This window comes from Sapajus apella, unplaced genomic scaffold, assembly GCF_009761245.1.
Source record: "Sapajus apella isolate SASKATOON/1434 unplaced genomic scaffold, GSC_monkey_1.0 scaffold59, whole genome shotgun sequence".
Lineage (NCBI taxonomy): Eukaryota > Metazoa > Chordata > Mammalia > Primates > Cebidae > Sapajus > Sapajus apella.
This window is the reverse complement of record NW_022436999.1, coordinates 13,972,427-13,989,930: the sequence shown is the minus strand read 5'-3', so window position 1 is coordinate 13,989,930 and position 17,504 is coordinate 13,972,427. Positions and strand designations below refer to the sequence as shown.

At 44.6% G+C, this 17,504-nt stretch overlaps 2 protein-coding genes and 1 long non-coding RNA gene across 7 annotated transcripts; 1 reads left to right on the top strand and 2 right to left on the bottom strand.

Annotated features, from left to right (window-relative positions):
* Positions 1-5,264: 5,264 nt before the first annotated feature.
* On the bottom strand, positions 5,265-6,105 carry LOC116528628. Its single transcript, XR_004259119.1, has 2 exons — positions 5,832-6,105; positions 5,265-5,492 (listed from the first exon to the last, which is right to left on the bottom strand). It is a non-coding gene; the product is annotated as an uncharacterized LOC116528628 (long non-coding RNA).
* Positions 6,106-7,912: 1,807 nt separating this feature from the next.
* RNASE1 (ribonuclease A family member 1, pancreatic) lies at positions 7,913-9,464 on the top strand. 5 transcript variants are annotated; one of them, XM_032245961.1, is made up of 2 exons: positions 7,913-8,016; positions 8,719-9,464. In XM_032245961.1, the coding sequence occupies exon 2, from the start codon at positions 8,752-8,754 to the stop codon at positions 9,220-9,222; it is 471 nt and encodes a 156-aa protein (XP_032101852.1). In that variant the 5' UTR covers positions 7,913-8,016; positions 8,719-8,751; the 3' UTR covers positions 9,223-9,464. The 5 variants fall into 5 exon arrangements, with proteins under 5 accessions (XP_032101852.1, XP_032101856.1, XP_032101855.1 ...); XM_032245965.1 differs by having other exon boundaries at positions 7,913-8,020; positions 8,727-9,464; XM_032245964.1 differs by lacking the exon at positions 7,913-8,016 and adding an exon at positions 8,133-8,573 and having other exon boundaries at positions 8,727-9,464.
* A 6,565-nt stretch (positions 9,465-16,029) lies between these two features.
* Positions 16,030-17,442, bottom strand: RNASE6 (ribonuclease A family member k6). Its single transcript, XM_032245958.1, has 2 exons — positions 17,161-17,442; positions 16,030-16,798 (listed from the first exon to the last, which is right to left on the bottom strand). The coding sequence occupies exon 2, from the start codon at positions 16,791-16,793 to the stop codon at positions 16,341-16,343; it is 453 nt and encodes a 150-aa protein (XP_032101849.1). The 5' UTR covers positions 16,794-16,798; positions 17,161-17,442; the 3' UTR covers positions 16,030-16,340.
* Positions 17,443-17,504: the final 62 nt, after the last annotated feature.

Here is a 17,504-nt window from a genome sequence, read left to right as displayed (position 1 = left end):
ATTATAAGCTCCATTACTAGATTTATCTGTAATTTTTGGGTATTTGTTAATACTATAGTCTTGAAGCTTTCTATTTAACCTAGTGAATTAATGATGAAACCACAGACAGACCAAAATTCTTTTTTACTACTATAGAAATCAACATATAATAAATGTATACATTAAATTACATCATTTACTCTTTATGTTGCCTTAGCTTTACAATGAAAGCTTTAAATTCCTGTAAGTGTGAATACACTGTGGCATTTAATTTTTTCATAGAAAGATAGGACTTTGTGAATTTTATTTAGTGTGAACATACACAAAATCCACATTGGGGTTAAAATCCCTTTTTTTGCTGGTCTTTCACAGGAATTTAGGAGGATGGGGGAAGAAGTATAGGTGAGAACTTCAAAAAACAAACCCTACACCTTAGTGCAGTAACAGACACCCACACTTTTCCTCACATGTGTATGTGCTGAGTAAGATACCCTCTTCTGCTCACATAAAACAACTATAGCTCTGCTGAGGTTTGCTTTTTAGCTTCTATATGAGAGATATAAATAGCTAAAAGAACAAGAAAAAAGAGGAAGTAGAGCTGAGTTTGGGGCAGAACCAGAAAGGCAGAGAGAGGTTAAAGACTGGCTTTTCTGGAGAAGTAAGAACCATGTTCAGGGGGTAGGAACTCAGCCAGATCGGATTGGAGTGAGGGAAGCAAGTCAGATAATGGGTCAGAAGACTGAATTTAGTGAAAGATAACAGGGTCCATTGGAGAATATGTGAAACTTGCTCTCTAAATGAGATAAGACTGGCCTCTCTTCACCTTGATAGGCCTGATAGACTCCCCTATCCATGTGCTTTGTCCCTTGGCAATATGTCCTCCTACATGAAAAGAAGCACTGCCAGGTCATTATGACAATCCTCAAGATTAACAGAAGGAGGAGGCAGAAGATGGAAGATGTGATAAGAAACATTGCCTTTTTTTTTTTAGAGTGAGTCTTGCTCTGTCGCCCAGGCTGGAGTGCAGTGATGCAATCTCAGCTCACTATAACCTCTGCCCCCTGGGTTCAAGCAATTCTCCTGCTTCAGCCTCCCTAGTAGCTGGGATTAAAGGCATGTACTACCACATCTGGCTAATTTTTGTATTTTTAGTAGAGACAGGTTTCACCATGTTGGCCAGGCTGTTCTTGAACTCCTGACCTTAAATGATCCACCCACCTCGGCCTCCCAAAGTACTGGGATTACAGGCGTGCACCACCATGCTCAAGTGGAAACATTTCTAAGCTAATGATTTTCCTCTAGACCTTGTTTCCTTGATGAAACCAGCGTGTGAGGCCTCTTCAAAGAGGGAGGCTACTGCTTGGAGCAGCTGTCCTCCTAGAGACCTCATCCTCCAAAGAGGGCTTCCCTTCCTTCAGTGTCTCTGTGGAATCAACAAATGCTTCCATGGACTAAAGAGCAGGGGTCCTGACCTGCTCACCCACACTCCAGCTGCCCCAGGGAAGGGCCCCTAATGAGACCTCAGTAGGAGTCCCCAGTCCCCCAACTCCTCAGAAGGGATCAGCAGCACAGGCATCTCTGTTTTCTCCCACAACTCCCAGCAGGAAGAGCTGTGGGAGGACTCTGGGGGAAATCTAGACCTACAAGAAGAGATCAGTTTCACCATAAGTGTAGCGCTTTGAGTGCACATCCTGGAGGCAGCCTCTCCACTCAGCACACCCAGCAGCATGATATAGTGAGAACGCTGCCACACAGAGAGTGGGGAAGCTGGGGACGGAGGCTGCTTTCCACCTCTGCTGCCAAGGTGCTGTCTGACAGCACCTTGGGGAACGGTGGTGTTGGTGGGTTGAGTCAGGGATAGGAAAAATTCTCATAAAATGGATGAAGTCAAGAGACCACTGAACAGCCCAGGCTGAAAGGGAATCAGGTCTTCTGTAATCAGCAACCACAGACAATGAAGTCCCTATCTTTCTTTAGACACCTGGCAACATCTGATTTCCATTATAAAAGACCTGGGCTGGTCTGTGGGGTGGGAAGGGACATATGGAGCGTGAACCCTGTCCTTGGGGCTGAGGAAAACCGATAGTGTCAGGAGGATGGGATGGTGGTGCCAGGGCAGGTGGAGGCCTCCTGTGTGTTCTGGAGACCAGACTGTTGACTGCACCTGGTGAACTCACAGGCCAGTCAGGGCCACTGTCTGGGAAGGTAGAACCTGTGCCTGCTGGGCCTCAGCCAAGGGCTTGGCATCAGAACCTCTTCCTCTCCCAGTTCATGCTGTGGGCGGGGGGGGGGGGGGGGGGGGGGGGGGGGGTGAGAGGCTAATCGGCAGAGAGGTGGAAAGTCTTATAAAAGGGGAATAAACAACAGGACTGATAGCCAGCACAGCCATGGATGCATTTTCCCCTTCAGTAGTTGGTTTGTCACATGAGGCAAAACGTTGCACTGTGGACAGGAGACAGAATCTGGGAAAAGATTGCATAATATTTCACCGGGGAGGAGGTTTCTCAGTTGAGGCCTATTAATGCTTAGTTTTAGAGCGGGCTTGAGGGCCTGTACTGTCCCCTAAGAGATTCTTTAGCCCATAGGATCATAAAGTCTCCCAAGTTCCTGCAATTCAAATTGACCTTTGTTCCAGCCAGGAAAACTGTGTAGACTTGGACAGGGGCATATGTGTTACCTGAGAGAAGAACATGGGAGGGGTGGGCCTTCCCACAACCTGTCTCTAAGGAGGCTCCTTGGGGCCCTGAGTTTTTGGGCGTGATGTAGTTCTAACCTTCTAAGGCTGCCTCTGGCTTTAGGAGGATTTCAGGGATTAATTCCAGGCACTCTGTGAAAAGGGCAAAAATTTACTTCCCCTTATGTCCCCACTGAAGCCTGGGAGCCGGCCGGTTACTGGTGTGGTTTCCTGACGTGACTGTCACTGGTGGCCTTGAACTCTCAAGTTTGTCCTCCTATAAGAAAGTCAAACTTAGAACCTGGGTAGCCCAGCCATGCTCAGTGACAGAGAAGTTGGCATTTTGGGAAAAGTGTTAAGAAATCTGATGTCTTCACTGCAGAGTCACTTTCTAAGGAGGACAGGTTCAGGCTCCCAAGGACTTGAGGTACGCCAGTTGCACGCATACTTTCTGGAGCCCACCAGGCTCCACAACCTTGTTTTTCGTCTTCATGCAATTGGATATTTCCCCCTCACACCAATTCCTTCACACTCAGCTTAGTACATGTTTCTGCACAGAGATTTTGGGGAGACAGGAGATGCTCTCCCCAAGAAAATGATTCAGTTATATCCACTCTCATTGAGTGAAGTCCTTTTAAAAGGAACTAAATTTTTTTTTTTTTTTTTTGAGAAAGACTGTCACTCTGTCACCCAAGCTGGAGTGCAATGGCACAATCTTGCCTCACTGCAAGCTCCGCCTCCTGGGTTCAAGGGATTCTCCTACCTCAGCCTCCTGAGTAGCTGGGATTACAGGAGTATGCCATTACGCCTGGCTAATTTTTGTATTCTTGGTAGAGATGGGGTTTCACCATGTTGTCCAGGCTGGTCTTGAACTCCTGACCTTGTGATCCTCCCACGTAGGCCTCTCAAAGTGCAGGGATTACAGGTGTGAGCCACTGCGCCCAGCCTGGAGCTAAAACATTTTATTCTATATTTGGAAATAAGGCTTAAATATGTATATTCAGTCTCACTATGCTCTAAATGATTCCAGATTCTTTTTCTTTTTCTTTTTTTTTTTTTTTTAATGGAGTCTTGCTCTGTTGCCCAGGCTGGAGTGCAGTGGTGCAATTTCGGCTCACCACAACCACAGCCTCCTGGGTTCAAGAGATTCTCCTGCCTTAGCCTCAAGAGTGGCTCGCATTACAGGTGCCCGCCACCACACCTGGCTTATTTTCATATTCTTAGTAGGGATGGGATTTCACCATGTTGGCCAGGCTGGTCTCAAACGCTTGACCTTGTGATCTGCCTGCCTCGGCTTCCCAAAGTACTGGGATTACAGGAGTGAGCCACCACACCTGGCCAATTCTAGATTCTTAAGAAGAAAAGAGAGAGAGACAGACAGAGAGGTAGGGTTGGGGGTTGGTCAAGGAGTTTCTGTGTAGATGTGTGGAAGAAGAGAGACAGGGAAGGAACTCAGGAGGGAGAGGCTGAGACCTGAAGATGAAGCACAGCTTTGCTGAAGCTGCATTCCTGCCCCTCACATGCCTTCAAACACCCTCAGACTCAGACATACTTCCTCAGAAATGGCTGAGAACTCTTAACTGTATCTGTCCCAAATTCTTTAATGTCTGAGGCCACTGAGAGAAAGAAGAGAGGAAGAGTGCCCAGCTGGAGGGAACTTAAAATAAAGGCTCTGACTCTGCCACTGTAGCTTCTTGCTCAGTTCTGCTCCTTGATCTGTCATAGGTCAGCATTAGCCAGTAAGTGGCCTAAGCACGCAAGGGAAGAGGACCCTGCAGGCCAGAACCGAGCTTTCTACAAGAGGAAGAGTTGGCTAGGAACAGTGGCTCACGCCTGGAATCTCAACACTTTGGTAGCCTGAGGCGAGTGGATTGCTTGAGGTCAGGAGTTCAAGATGAGCCTGGCCAACATGGCGAAACCCCGTTTCTACTAAAAATACAAAAAGTAGCCAGGTGTGGTAGCAGGCACCTGTAATCTCAGTTACTCAAGAGGCTGAGGCAGGAGAATCGCTTGAACCCAGGAGGTAGAGGTTGCAGTGAGCTGAGATGGGCAACAGCTGTCTTGAAAAAAAAAAAAAAAAAAAAAAGGAATGAGTTGAGGGATGTCATCTTGGCTGTTATCTTTATATCTTTATCCTACTTTATCTTCATGGGCATCCAGGTTGCAGGGAATAGGTGGGAGGCATGGGACAGCATGGGCTTTGGATCTCTTTAGGTTAATTCTTCCATCCTTTTCCCTCACTTCCTTCCACTTTCAAACACCACTTGCTTCCCTTTGTCTGCCCCTACTTTTCCATCTCTTCCTGTTCTAATTTTCCTTTGCTTTCTCACTTTCTGGGCTTCAGAAGGAATCCCAGAATACCATCTATTTGTGTGTGTGTGTGTGTGTGTGTGTGTGTGTGTGTGTGTGCATATTGTACATTTGTGCATATAGGGTGTGTGTGTGCTTGTACATGTGTATTTGGGGGGCTGTGCTGAGATTTTGGAGCCAGCCTAATGACAGGACATCATTCAGATTACCTGAGCTTTTCTTGTAAAAACACCCTTACCCTGTACATACCCAATTCCTTATTCTTCTCAAGATCTTGTGGAAATGAACACAGCCACCCAAATGAGAATAAGCAAAGGCTGTTTATTCAGAGTTGGCCAAAGATGGCAGGCAACTACCATCACTTGCATTTGGGAGACACTCACAGCAGGCAGGAGAGTGAGAATCTTTACAATGGAAAACACGGAAGGCTTCAGGGATGCTCTGGTTGCAGACAGCAGCATGGGGAAGCTGTGGGTGGGCATCCTATGCGATGGATTAAGGATGTATATTGGCTTTTTTCTGATTGGTCCTAATTTGGAGAAGTGGAAATAAATATTAGGGAACTTTTCCGTTATTAACTCCATAAGAGAGACTTTCAAGCAAGGAAAAAATAAATAGGAATAATCAAGTCCCTAGTTGTCTGGGGGCAATTGCTACAGGAGTTGTCTGGCTTCCTGGATTGTTTGCTGTATATGGTAGGTTGGCTTTTCATACTTATGGCTGGAGACTACAGGTCAGAGTTCCAGCTTTATACGTGGTCTGGCCATTGTTCGTTTGTGTGATCAGTCTTTCAGTCCCTGCTTTTGGTCATTCTCTGACTTCTGAGAAGTTTATCAACTCAGGGAAAGCTAGAATTTCAGATATTCACCACTCCTAAATTGTTCGGTCATCTTCATAGTGAACTGTATTGCATGATATTCTTGATCTTCTATTGTGTCATTATGGCAATCATCTGATGAGAGAGTGGCTGCATAGAAACATTTAAAACTCTGGATAAAATGGAACAGACTAGCATCATGACCACTATCACAAAAACAAGAACAACTGATAGTCTCTCTGAGATGCTTTGGAACCAGTAACTCCAATTGCTTAACCTAGGCCAAGAAGACGAATCCCATAGGCCATGAGGACCTTAGAGATCCAATATTAATAGCCTTTTTTTTTTTGAAGCAATGTGTGGCTTTCTTTTTTAACCTTGCCTGTGTCCTTGACCTAAGTATCATAAGAAGCATTGGCAATGGTGTAGACACAATTGGAGTGGTCTCTTCTAATTGTGTGGAATTTTGAATCTCTTTTTTGGTTGTGAAACATGAACTCAAAGATTGGTTCCTTGGAGTCTCACTGCTGTATCTATTGTTAACAGATTCTGACAAAGTCTCTTCCTTATAAATGAAGTTCAAAAGCAGTTTTTCTCTGATTTTTCTTCCAGTAGACAAATCCCCTAGGTGAGGATCATGGAGAGGTTGTTTAGGAAGATTTTGTAGGAAGTGGGCCTTCACCTGTTGGTGATAGGACCGGGTACAATAGATGAGCCCCTTGCAGTATTTTGTCATGTCTGCATGGAGTAGGACAGACTCTAGTATTAGAAGTGAAATCTCTAAATGCTTGGACCTTCCAGGTATCAATTCATAGGGTGATAACCTATGTGTCCCCAAGGGAGTGGCCTGTATATCCACAAAGGATAGTGGGTATACTTTTGGGCAAGGGAGCTCAAGGATTTCTGAAATTTTTGCTTATTTTAATTTAAGGATGTCATGGGTCCTTTTAACTTTTCCAGGAACTTGTGGTTGGTAAGGATGGTGTAGTTTTTGAGTAAGAGTTCTTTTATAAAGGTTGCCTTAAAGTGTGTGCCTCAGTCACTTGATATAAAAGGTAGGATGCCTCAGGTTGAAAACACAAAATCAAGCTGCTTGTTCATGGCTATAAGGGCTGTAGCTTTTTGGCAAGGAAATTCTTCAACTCATCCTGAAAACAGACATGCAATATCTAAAACATGGTCAAATCCCATGGAGGGCGAAAGCCAGTTAAATGTCTTGTGAAATAAAATTTATGGAAAGCCATTGATTTGGACTAGGCTCCTGCACTAAGCCTAGCAGATTAAACCAATAGGGTCGTTTAATGATACGTTGTAGCTGAGCTTTGCTTAACTGCAGGAGACTCTGTAACCAATTAAGCTGTAACCAATGACGCTGCCTCTGTACCATGCTTCTTTTGTCTCCTATAGATGCTATCAGATTATGTCATTGGTTGGAGTTTCTAACCTTGCTCTGGTTCCAAGGTCTGCCTGATTTTTGAACTGTTTTTGTTTTGTTTGCTCTGTTTTGTTCTGTTCTTCTTTGCTCAAATAAACTCAGCTAAAATGTACACTTGTCTAAGATTTTATTTCATGTAACAGTCTGAAGGTGTCCAAAGAGGCTTTGGTTTCCAGCCATGTCCCAACTTTACAGTTTTTCCAGAGTTATATTTTTGACAGGTGATACATGACCCCAAAAGCAAGCTCAGTTGTCTTTTCAAAGTTTTCCTACCAATGTTGACTTAAGATAGTAACTGATTTGTCTATGCCATGATGGGTGTTTCATGGAGAAATCTAGATAACGTAGGAGAGGAAATACCTTTCTTATCTGTCTTAAGTTCTAAGGTGGGGCTCTATAAAAGAAGGCAGATTTAAAAGAGAAAGACATATACATTTATTTAGTATAAATTTATCATGGTCCACAAAGAGGTAACAAGGACTTTGTCCCAAGTTTGCCAGGTTTGGGCATCAGTGCTGTAGTGGCTTTCTCTGCTGCTCCTTGTGAATCATCAGACAGACGTGGTTCACATAGGAAGAATATAGGCAAAAATTTATTTCTCCAGCAGCTCCGGAAAGATGGTGGCCTGGGTGATTTACCACTCCTTCCTCACACCGTCCTTCATTTTATTTGAACAGAGCCCGAGATGCTCCTCCCACCCTTTTCCTCTTGGAAGCCAAACCCCTTTGTAATCTGTATAAGGTCCACACTTCAGCAGCTGAGTGACTGCAGAAGCTTACCTTCCATCACCAAGCTGGAGATAAAGGTAAGCAGCCCAAGAGGTGGTCTCAGGTGATGCTTCTGCTTCAGCTTCAGGGTTGGAGAGGAGGGAACCAGGGCCAGTCCACAGCACTGAGAAAGCTTGGATGGTGCTAGCATTGACAAAATGTGGCCCAGGCAAAATCAGCTGGGGGCAGGCAGGTCAGGGTGGAACGTGCAGGCTGCAGAGCATCCATGGGACTGGAGAAGAAGGAGCCCCCAAGTTGGGGGCTCGCCAGCATTTCTTGTTGGAATACAATGGAATCCTTTATGATGCCAGTGTCAAGCACTGGTCTGAATTCCCTTATGCTGTAAGACAACAAGGCTCTGTCACCCAAGGTCCTGGATGTCGGGGATACAATTTTGCTCATGATTTATTCAAACTGATGTTTTGATGAGCCATTTGAGCACAGGGTACAATGTATTTTGGATCAAAGAAAATCCAGTATTAAAAGATAGTAACTGACAGAATTTTGGGTCACTTCATAGATCACCACCGAGACGGGAGGAAGACCTTGCTTTGGAGAGTGGGAATAAAACACTCGTGGAGAAGGGTACACTTGAGTGTCTCATTACACGAAAAACCTCAGGAAGAGGGACAGACGCCTTTCTGGCTGACCTGAAACAGAAACTAAACCAGGGAAGCCATAGGTGGGAGCTGGAGTTCTTTTTTTAAGATGCCTCTTTTCCTTCTTTCTCCTTTTCCCACTTAGGCTTTTCCAGGAAAGTGAGGCCACCATGGCTCTGGAGAAGTCCCTCGCCCTGCTCCCTCTGCTAATCCTGGTGCTGCTGGTGCTGGGCTGGGTCCAGCCTTCCCTGGGCAAGGAATCCCGGGCCAAGAAGTTCCAGCGGCAGCACATGGACTCAGACGGTTCCCCCAGCAGCAACCCCACCTACTGCAACGACATGATGAGGCGCCGAAATATGACACAGGGACGGTGCAAACCAGTGAACACCTTTGTGCACGAGCCCCTGGTAGATGTCCAGGATGTCTGCTTCCAGGAAAAGATCACCTGCAAGAACGGGCAGGCCAACTGCTACAAGAGCAGCTCCAGCATGCGCATCACTGACTGCCGCCTGACGAACGGATCCAGGTACCCCAACTGTGCATACCGGACCAGCCAGAAGGAGAGACACATCATTGTGGCCTGTGAAGGGAGCCCGTATGTGCCTGTCCACTTCGATGCTTCTGTGGAGGACTCCACCTAAGGTCAGAGCAGTGAGATACCCCGCCTCCCTCAACCTCTTCATTTCCACAGCTGCCTCTCTCCTCTTCCTTCCCTGCTGTGAAAGAAGTAACTCCAGTTAGGGCTCCTATTCAACACACACATGCTTCCCGCTCCTGGGTCCCACCCCCGCGTGATTTTGGGGGTGAAGAGTGGGTTGTGAGGTGGGCCCCGTGTTAATTCCTCCACTCTTCCTTTTAATAAAACATAGTTGCAAACACCTGATTTGTGACGCGGTTCCATCAGGTACTGTTTCTGGCATCGCTTTTCAGCAAGGGGTAAGAACTGTAAATCTGATTAGCTTTGGAGAACGGTGAATGGAGTAATTAAATGCCTTCCCTTCTGACTCAGCTTTTAGGGGCTTGAGAAAACTCCTTTCCTTGTAGATTCCTTGATACCAAACACGAAACTGTTAAGCGTGGGCTTTTTTAGACAAAAGGGAGCTAAAGCCTGGGTCACTGCCATGAAGGGTGAACTGACAGAGGGGTGAAGCTCAAATAAGATGATTCTCTGGCACAGAAGGAAGGTGAGTGCAACCTAAGAAAGATCCTGCTTAGCCTCAGGGTGGGGAAGAGGAATCAATGAAATTATGATCCTAAATTTCTATTTTCATTTTTTGTTTGAGTGAGCTATTACTAAATCAGAAAAATGGGCACCTCTTAGTTGGAAAGTCAGAACTTTACATTGTAGAGCTGGAAGTGACTTTGGAGAACATGGAATTGAGGGATAGCAAGTAGATTTCAGTTTTCGTACCAACTCTAATTGGAAGTGCTGGTCAGGCAGCATGGCTCACACATATAATCCTAGCACTTTAGGTGAGATAGGTGGCTCACCTGAGGTCAGGAGTTTGAGACCAGCCTGGCCAGCATGATGAAACCCCGTTTATACTCAAAATACAAAAATTAGCAGGGCGTGGTGGCAGGCACCTGTAATTTCAACTACTAGGGAGGCTGAGGCAGGAAAATCACTTGAACCTGGGAGGCAGAGGTTGCAGTGAGCTGAGATGGTGCTGCTTCACTTCAGCCTCGGCAACAAGAGCAAAATTCTATCTCAAAAAAAAAGGAAGTGCCTACCCAAAACACTGTAGAAAAAGATTCTGGTCAGTGATGTGGTTGAATAATAGCCTCTATTGAAGGCATGAGAGGGGGAAGGGTGTATGTGTAACACATTTGCCATCCCTGACCAAATGTAACTCTTGCTTTTCAAGTGACTTGTGCATGGCCTGTTGCTAGTTAGCGGCACAGCTGGGACAAGACCCCAGGTTTCCTGACTTCTTAGTCATTGTTGCAACTCAGGAAGAAAGCTCCCCTCCTTCACTAAGTGCAGTGGAGCAGTAGCTCTCTCCTGGATCTTGCTAGTTGGCTCCCAGTGTACTTAGCCTGTGAATCCACTCCATTCTGGACAATCCTTCCTGACAGCCACTGAAAGACTACCTTTGGCATCTGTCAACACTTAATCATTACATTTGATCCCCTGTTTACAGTTGTATCTGGCTCTAGATAAGGTCACAGAACTAGAGAAAGGCCCTATTTTCGGCCAACATGTCTAGTTCTGTTCTTGTCTTCATATACTACATTTATAGTTGTTGGTAGAGGCTGCGATTTTCTAATGTAGAGTAACTCCTCAGCCCTGGGGGCTCTGCATAAGGAAGAAAACCTACAGGCGAGAAGGTCCATTCCCACACTTCTGTGGCAATGAGGGTCTCACTCCTTACTAGTAGTGAGAATGGAGGACAAAAAAAAAGAGGAAACTTCAAGTTTCTAAATATGTCTCCCTTAATCAATTTTTTTTCTTAACTTTATCTCACCTTTGTTCTCAGCCCCAAAGCTTCCCAGTTTTCCTCCTGCTAATCTTATGAGAACATTCAGTGAAGCTTTTACAAACACTCACTTGGAGTTTTGCTTCCTCTATATCTGCACATTCCCCAGCTCTGGCTTCCGGCTCCTCTCACCTTCCCTGCCACAGGACTCCTGGGGCCCCTCATCTGGGGCATAAAGCAGGAAGTGAAGATGAAGTGTCCAGGTGTAGCCCTGCATAGCCAGGGAAACTCTAGGGAGGCACAGTGCCCTGAATAGGAGGGCAGAGGGAGAAGAAACCACTCTAGGTCCTTGAGAGGACCAGGCACAATCAAGAAGGGAAGCACCACAGCCACCTGGGGGCACATAAGACATCTCTGACCTGTGGAGAGGCCATTGTTACCCCATAAATAAAGGATTCTAGGAGATGAACTCCAGCAGGTGAATCTGTTTTTTTTTTTTTTTGGAGATGGAGTTTTTGCTCTTGTTGCCCAGGCTGGAGTGTGTGGCTCAATCTCAGCTCACCACAATGTCTGCCTCCCAGGTACAAGTGATTCTCTTGCCTCAGCCTCCCGAGTAGCTGGGATTACAGGCATGCACCACCACGCCTGGCTAATTTTGTATTTTTAGTAGAGACGGGGTTTCTCCATGTTGGTCAGGCTGGTCTTGAACTCCCAACCTCAGGTGATCCGCTTGCCTCGGCCTCCCAAAGTGCTGGGATTACAGGGGCGTGCCACTTGCACCCGACCTGACCCCAGTGTTTTTTAAATTTTATTTATTTGAAAATATTAAGTAAGTGAAACACTTAATATTTATTTCTTTTGCATGCCACTAGTGCATTGTATTTACCTGCATTTTTAAAAGTAATTAATCTCGTTAAAAATGAAGTGAGCTCATGAGAGACAGCAAGGGAAAAACTTGACAAAATCCGTCAAGTATGAAGAGCTCCCGAAGGATCCTAATCCCCACGAGCTTCTGCTTCTCCTCCTTGTGAGGCTCTTTGGCTCTGCCATTGCCATCCCCACACCTGGGTTTTTGTGGGGTTTTTTTGCAATCTTGCCTCAAAGGTGGACAAACACTTTCTTGTGTGTATTAGCACTGTCTAGATAAGATGGCATTTTCAAAAATAACTTTACAAATTAAAAAGATGAGGAAGTATTTACAGTATCAAAAAATCAATAAAATCAGTTTGAGATTGTGTTATTTCTTTTCAGATGGAATTAATTAAAATATTAGTTTTAACCAACATGACTAGGTCTGTCCTTGTCTTTCTATACTACATTTAGTAGTATACCTAACTCACTAAGAAAGCTATAAAAGTGGTTTTAATATTTTTACTGGTCCCACATCCTCCAGTCTTAAACTTTCCTCTATTCCTCAAGAGTACATTGTTATTCAAATCCTGTTTCCACACTGTGTGGTTAAAAAAAAAAAAAGTATTGGCTGGGCACCGTGGCTCACGCCTGTAATCTCAGCACCTTGGGAGGCCGAGGCGGTGGATCACGAGGTCAAGAGATCGAGAGCATCCTGGCGAACATAGGGAAACCCCGTCTCTACTAAAATATAAAAATTAGCTGGGCGTGGTGGCGCGTGCCTGTAGTCCCAGCTACTTGGGATGCTGAGGCAAGAGAATTGCTTGAACTCGGGAGGTGGAGGTTGCAGTGAGCCGAGATCGCGCCACTGCACTCCAGCCTGGTGACAGAGCAAGACTCTGTCCCAAAAAAAAAAAAAAAAAAAAAAAAGAAGAGTATTGAATTGTCTATCTAGCCCATCTTCTCTGGGAACCATGAGATCTCTAACCGGGGCTAACGCTCCTGGAATCAGTCCTGGCCCCAAGACAACACTACAGACATGAGTCCTGAAGCTCCTCAGGGCTTCGTGTGTGGGAGGAAGGGTTGAGGGTAGGAGAAAGTCCCAAAGGAGAGAAACAGAACGGAGCTCATGAGGATCTCAGTCCAGGCACTGCCAGCCTGGACTGACTGCAGCTACTCATGGGAGACTTAGAAAATGTTGAGAAGGGTATTTCAAGATGCAAGGGGGTGCCTAAGGAACAGGCGAGGCCAGAGACCCCATTTGCCCAGTCCTAAGGGCAATTCTCTCTAACCCGCTCTTCTGCATGATCCACAAGAAAGGCCCCTGGAAGCTATTTTTTGCAATGTGGCTCTGTTCGATTGGTCATGTCTAATCTATATGATCAGCCAGAATCCCTAAAAAAATAAATAATATTTAAGAGAAAATTAGAAAGTAAGATAAAAATAGATGTCTACTTACTGTGTGAAAAAGAAAAGCAGAAGAAATGAGTATTGTTCTGTAGAACAAGACTGAAACAGTGTACAAAAAGGAATATTAATAGAAGACAGGGGAGGGCCAAATATATATGTTTTTTAGTCCTGATTCCGTTACTTTCCTGAGGCCCCAGTTCAAAATTCTCAGCCTGCCAGATGTCTTCCCTCCTACTGAATTCTAGCCACCTGCCTCAGACACAGCCAAAGGACAAGATCCATTTAATAGTCTAGAAGACCACAAGTCAACACATTTTTTCCTATAAAGGATTCATCCACAAAAGTATTTACTTTGTTATTGTAAATAAAAATATGTGACCGAGATTGCGCCACATAGTTCTTTGTCACTTCCTCTTCTTCTTCCCCTTTCTTCTCTTACCTCACCCTCTCTCCCCTTTCCTTCCTCTGTTCTTTCCCCTCCTCTTCTTCCTCATTCGTATTCTCCCCCTAAAAAAATAAAAACTTGCCAGGCATAGAGGCTCATGCCTGTAATCCCAGCACTTTGGGAGGCCGAGTGGGGTCAATCACCTGAGGTCAGGAGTTTGAGACCAGCCTGACCAAAATGGTGAAACCCCATCTCTACTAAAAATACAAAAATTAGCTGGGTGTGGTGGTGGGTGCCTGTAATCCCAGCTACTCAGGAGGCTGAGGCAGGAGAATCGCTTGAACCCAGGAGGCAGAGGTTGCAGCGAGCTGAGATTGTGCCATTGCACTCCACCCTGGCAACAACGAGACTCTTTGTCAAAAAACTTTTTTTTTTTTTTAATAATAAATAACAATGCATAAGCAATTGGGTTGTTTGGCTTTACTAGGTTAACTTTAAGAATCTCTGACAATTTCCAGGTAATGTTCATACGGTATATAAATTCATTCAACCCCTTTCCTTTCAGAAAGTATACTTTCCTATACTTGTTCATACCAAACATGAGCACTGATTCTCCCCGCCATCCCACCACACTTTAAACTTGAAGACTCTGAGACAATAAAATGTAAATGCAGCACAGCTTAGAGCTGAATACAATTGAAAGCTGCTTTGAGTTAGAGCACTCAAATACTACTATAGGATTCCCTCTATATGTTACCCACCTTCCTAGGTGTCATATTGCCCTGGCCTGCTAATCTCTTCTCAATGGGAGGGCCCTTGATCAGTCATCACCCTGGATTCCAGGCTCCTGAAACCTTATGTTCCATTCTTGGTTCCTAAGATATGATATAAATGTGTGGCATAAGGGAAGGTGAGCTGAGTTAGCACATCTATTAAACTAATAGTCTGGTTTGGAAGGAATCATTTTGCAGCACAGGTAATTAATACACTTCAATATGTAGCTTTTCCAAACGTCATTGTCTTTGGCAGCTACTTAAAGACTCATCACTCTACAAAGCACTTGCACTTAGGATTTACACCTGGCCGCTAGCCCAATAACTCTAGAGGTTGACAAGGAAACTGAAGTTCCCTCTGTGAAGGTGACTTAGTTCAGGTTCTGTTCCGAAACCCCAATATTTCTGTGATAGTTCAGTATTGACATAGGACTAGAATGTTTTTAGTTTTCTAGTGCTTTTTTCTTTATTTTTCTTTTCTTTCTTTTTTTTTTTTTTTTGAGACAGAGTTTAACTCTGTCGCCCAGGCTGGAATGCAGTGGTGCAATCTCGGCTCACTGCAGCCTCTGCCTCCCAGGTTCAAGCAATTCTCTTGCCTCAGGCTCCTGATTAGCTGGGATTACAGGCTCCTTCCACTACCTGCAGCTAATTTTTTGTATTTTTTAGTAGAGATGGGATTTCACCACATTGGCCAGGCTGGTCTCAAACTCCTGGCCTCAAGTCATCACCTGCCTCGGCCTCCCAATGTGCTGGGATTACAGGTGTGAGCCACCATGTCCAGCTTCCTATCCTAGTGCATTTCTCTCTCTCTCTCTCTTTTTGTTTTAGAGACTGGAGTCTTGCTGTGTTGCCCAGGCTGGAGTACAGTGGCATAATCTTGGCTCAGTGCAACCTCTGCCTCCTGGATTCAAGCAATTCTCCTCCCTCAGCCTTTTTTTTCTCCTTCCAATCCATTCTGTGCCAGCTACAGGCACTGCCACCATGCCTGACTAATTTTTTTGTATCTTTAGTAGAGATGGAGTTTAACCGTGTTGGCCAGGCTGGTCTTGAACTCCTGACCTCAGGTGAGCTGCCCACCTCAGCCTCTCATAGCGCTAGGATTACAGGTGTGAGGCACCAAGGCCTACTGCTTTTTTCTTGATCAATGTTTTCTATTTGTCCATTCCAATAGATAATAGGAGGATTGACTCTAAGACTACTACAGTGGATTATTATCCCTACTACTACTACTACTACTACTACTATTATCTTACATTTAAAACATTATCTGATTAAAAATAGAAACAAATAAAAAAGATATGGGATCCTTCAGTTGCCAGTGTTTGAATCTATGTGTGAAAGTATCATCAACTATCGTTGAGATATCAGTACTACCTCCAATTAAATACAGACAATGGTTTCCAAAATATATATATAAAGTCATGAGCAGTATATGCCATATATGCTGAATTGAAGAAATGCTACAAAATCCCAAACACTCTCCTTTCTTGTGGGGAAGGAAATGGTAGAGGCCCCAGGGAGGCCTCAAAAGTTTTCTAGTGACAAAAAACAGTATTCCTTTGAATACAGTAGACAATGCTTTGAAAGGGGATCTCAAACACACACACTCTTTACAATGCAGCAGGAAGTGGTTTTATTGCTGTGAACACAGGGCAATAAAGCTTGGCAAAAGTTGCAGGGTTAGAAATCTGAATCTTTCTTTGCTCTCTTCCCTCTTCCCTTTTCTCAAAACATACAGAGCTATAAAGCACAAAATAGTCTTATTTCTTTTTGTCTCAACTCTGGTCTGGTATCCTAGGCACTCTCATTCTCCCAACACCTTTCTTCTTTCTTCTGCAGGAACAAGGAAATCAACAAAAGAAAGGAAAAAGTGGATGCAATTGTAACAGAAGTTATGTCAAATGAAAGGAAAAGCAATGGATGCCCTAGACAATACTATCTAAGTGTACAGGAACCAAGTTGTAGGGGGGATCGCTTTTCTGAGGGGGGTCACAGGCAACGATGAAGAGTTTGTATAGGGCAGCAGCACTATAGCGGCACTGGGGATACTTTCCTGAAGTGAGTCTGCAGTCAGTCATGTTGACAGGCTTTAAGCTCTGGTGGCAGTTGTGGCAACCATTTTTGCAGGTGATGCTGAGCAAATCACAGACAGCAGCCACATTCTGGAAAGAGTCATGCAGAAAGGTATTTTGAGGCTTACAGTGCTGGGTATAATTGTTGATGCCGCCCATTGCCCTGTTGCATTGGAGAGGACTTGGCCGTATATGCTGAATTTCAAACCAATGAGCCTTGGTGAGATGCTTAGGTATAGCATGAAGTGGACACACTTGTCCCCATAGAACCAGCAGCAATAAAAGAAGAGGAAAGTGTAGTGCCATCTTTTCTGTGTAGAAAGAGAGAAGATAATTATAGTAGAAAAAACAGTAAGAATAAACTTCTTAATCATAACTATTTAGATTTTTCTTTTATCTTTTAAGATTTTATAGCTCCCTTTTAAAAACCATCTTCTTTTTCAGAGTCTCATAATTCTATGAAGAACCTGAAGCCCAGGAAAGAGAAATATGACCTTCTCCTTTGATTGGCATATCCCATTTTCTTTCACCTGTACTCATGCATTTGATGGCTCTCATACCAGAAACAGTTTCTTCCCTTTTCCCTCCTGAAATATTTACGCTCTATCTGACCACTACCCCCAAGCCATCTTTATTGCTCTACTCACTCCAGCCCTGAGGCCTCCTTTCTTACCTGGTCTCAGTGTTGGGGCTCCTGCTGAGAACAGAGTCTGTGACTAGTCCGAAGCTCAGAGGCTGTTGTCTGCCTTTCTTCTCTAACCCTTCCAGCACTGTGTGTGTAGGGAAGGGGAAGAAATATTCTGAGTTTTCAGAAAGAGAATCCTAAGGCTTGGCAGATTAACTTCTTGTGCAGAGTTTGGATTAAACTCTTAGACTTTCATACTGTTCTTTAAAACAGTGTCATTATAATGTGTATACAGGAAGGGTAAGCCCGCTTAAAGAAACAACATGACTGAAAACTCACAGTTTTGAGGAATTGATCACTTCCTGATATGGGTTGAGTGCTTCCTGCCCTAT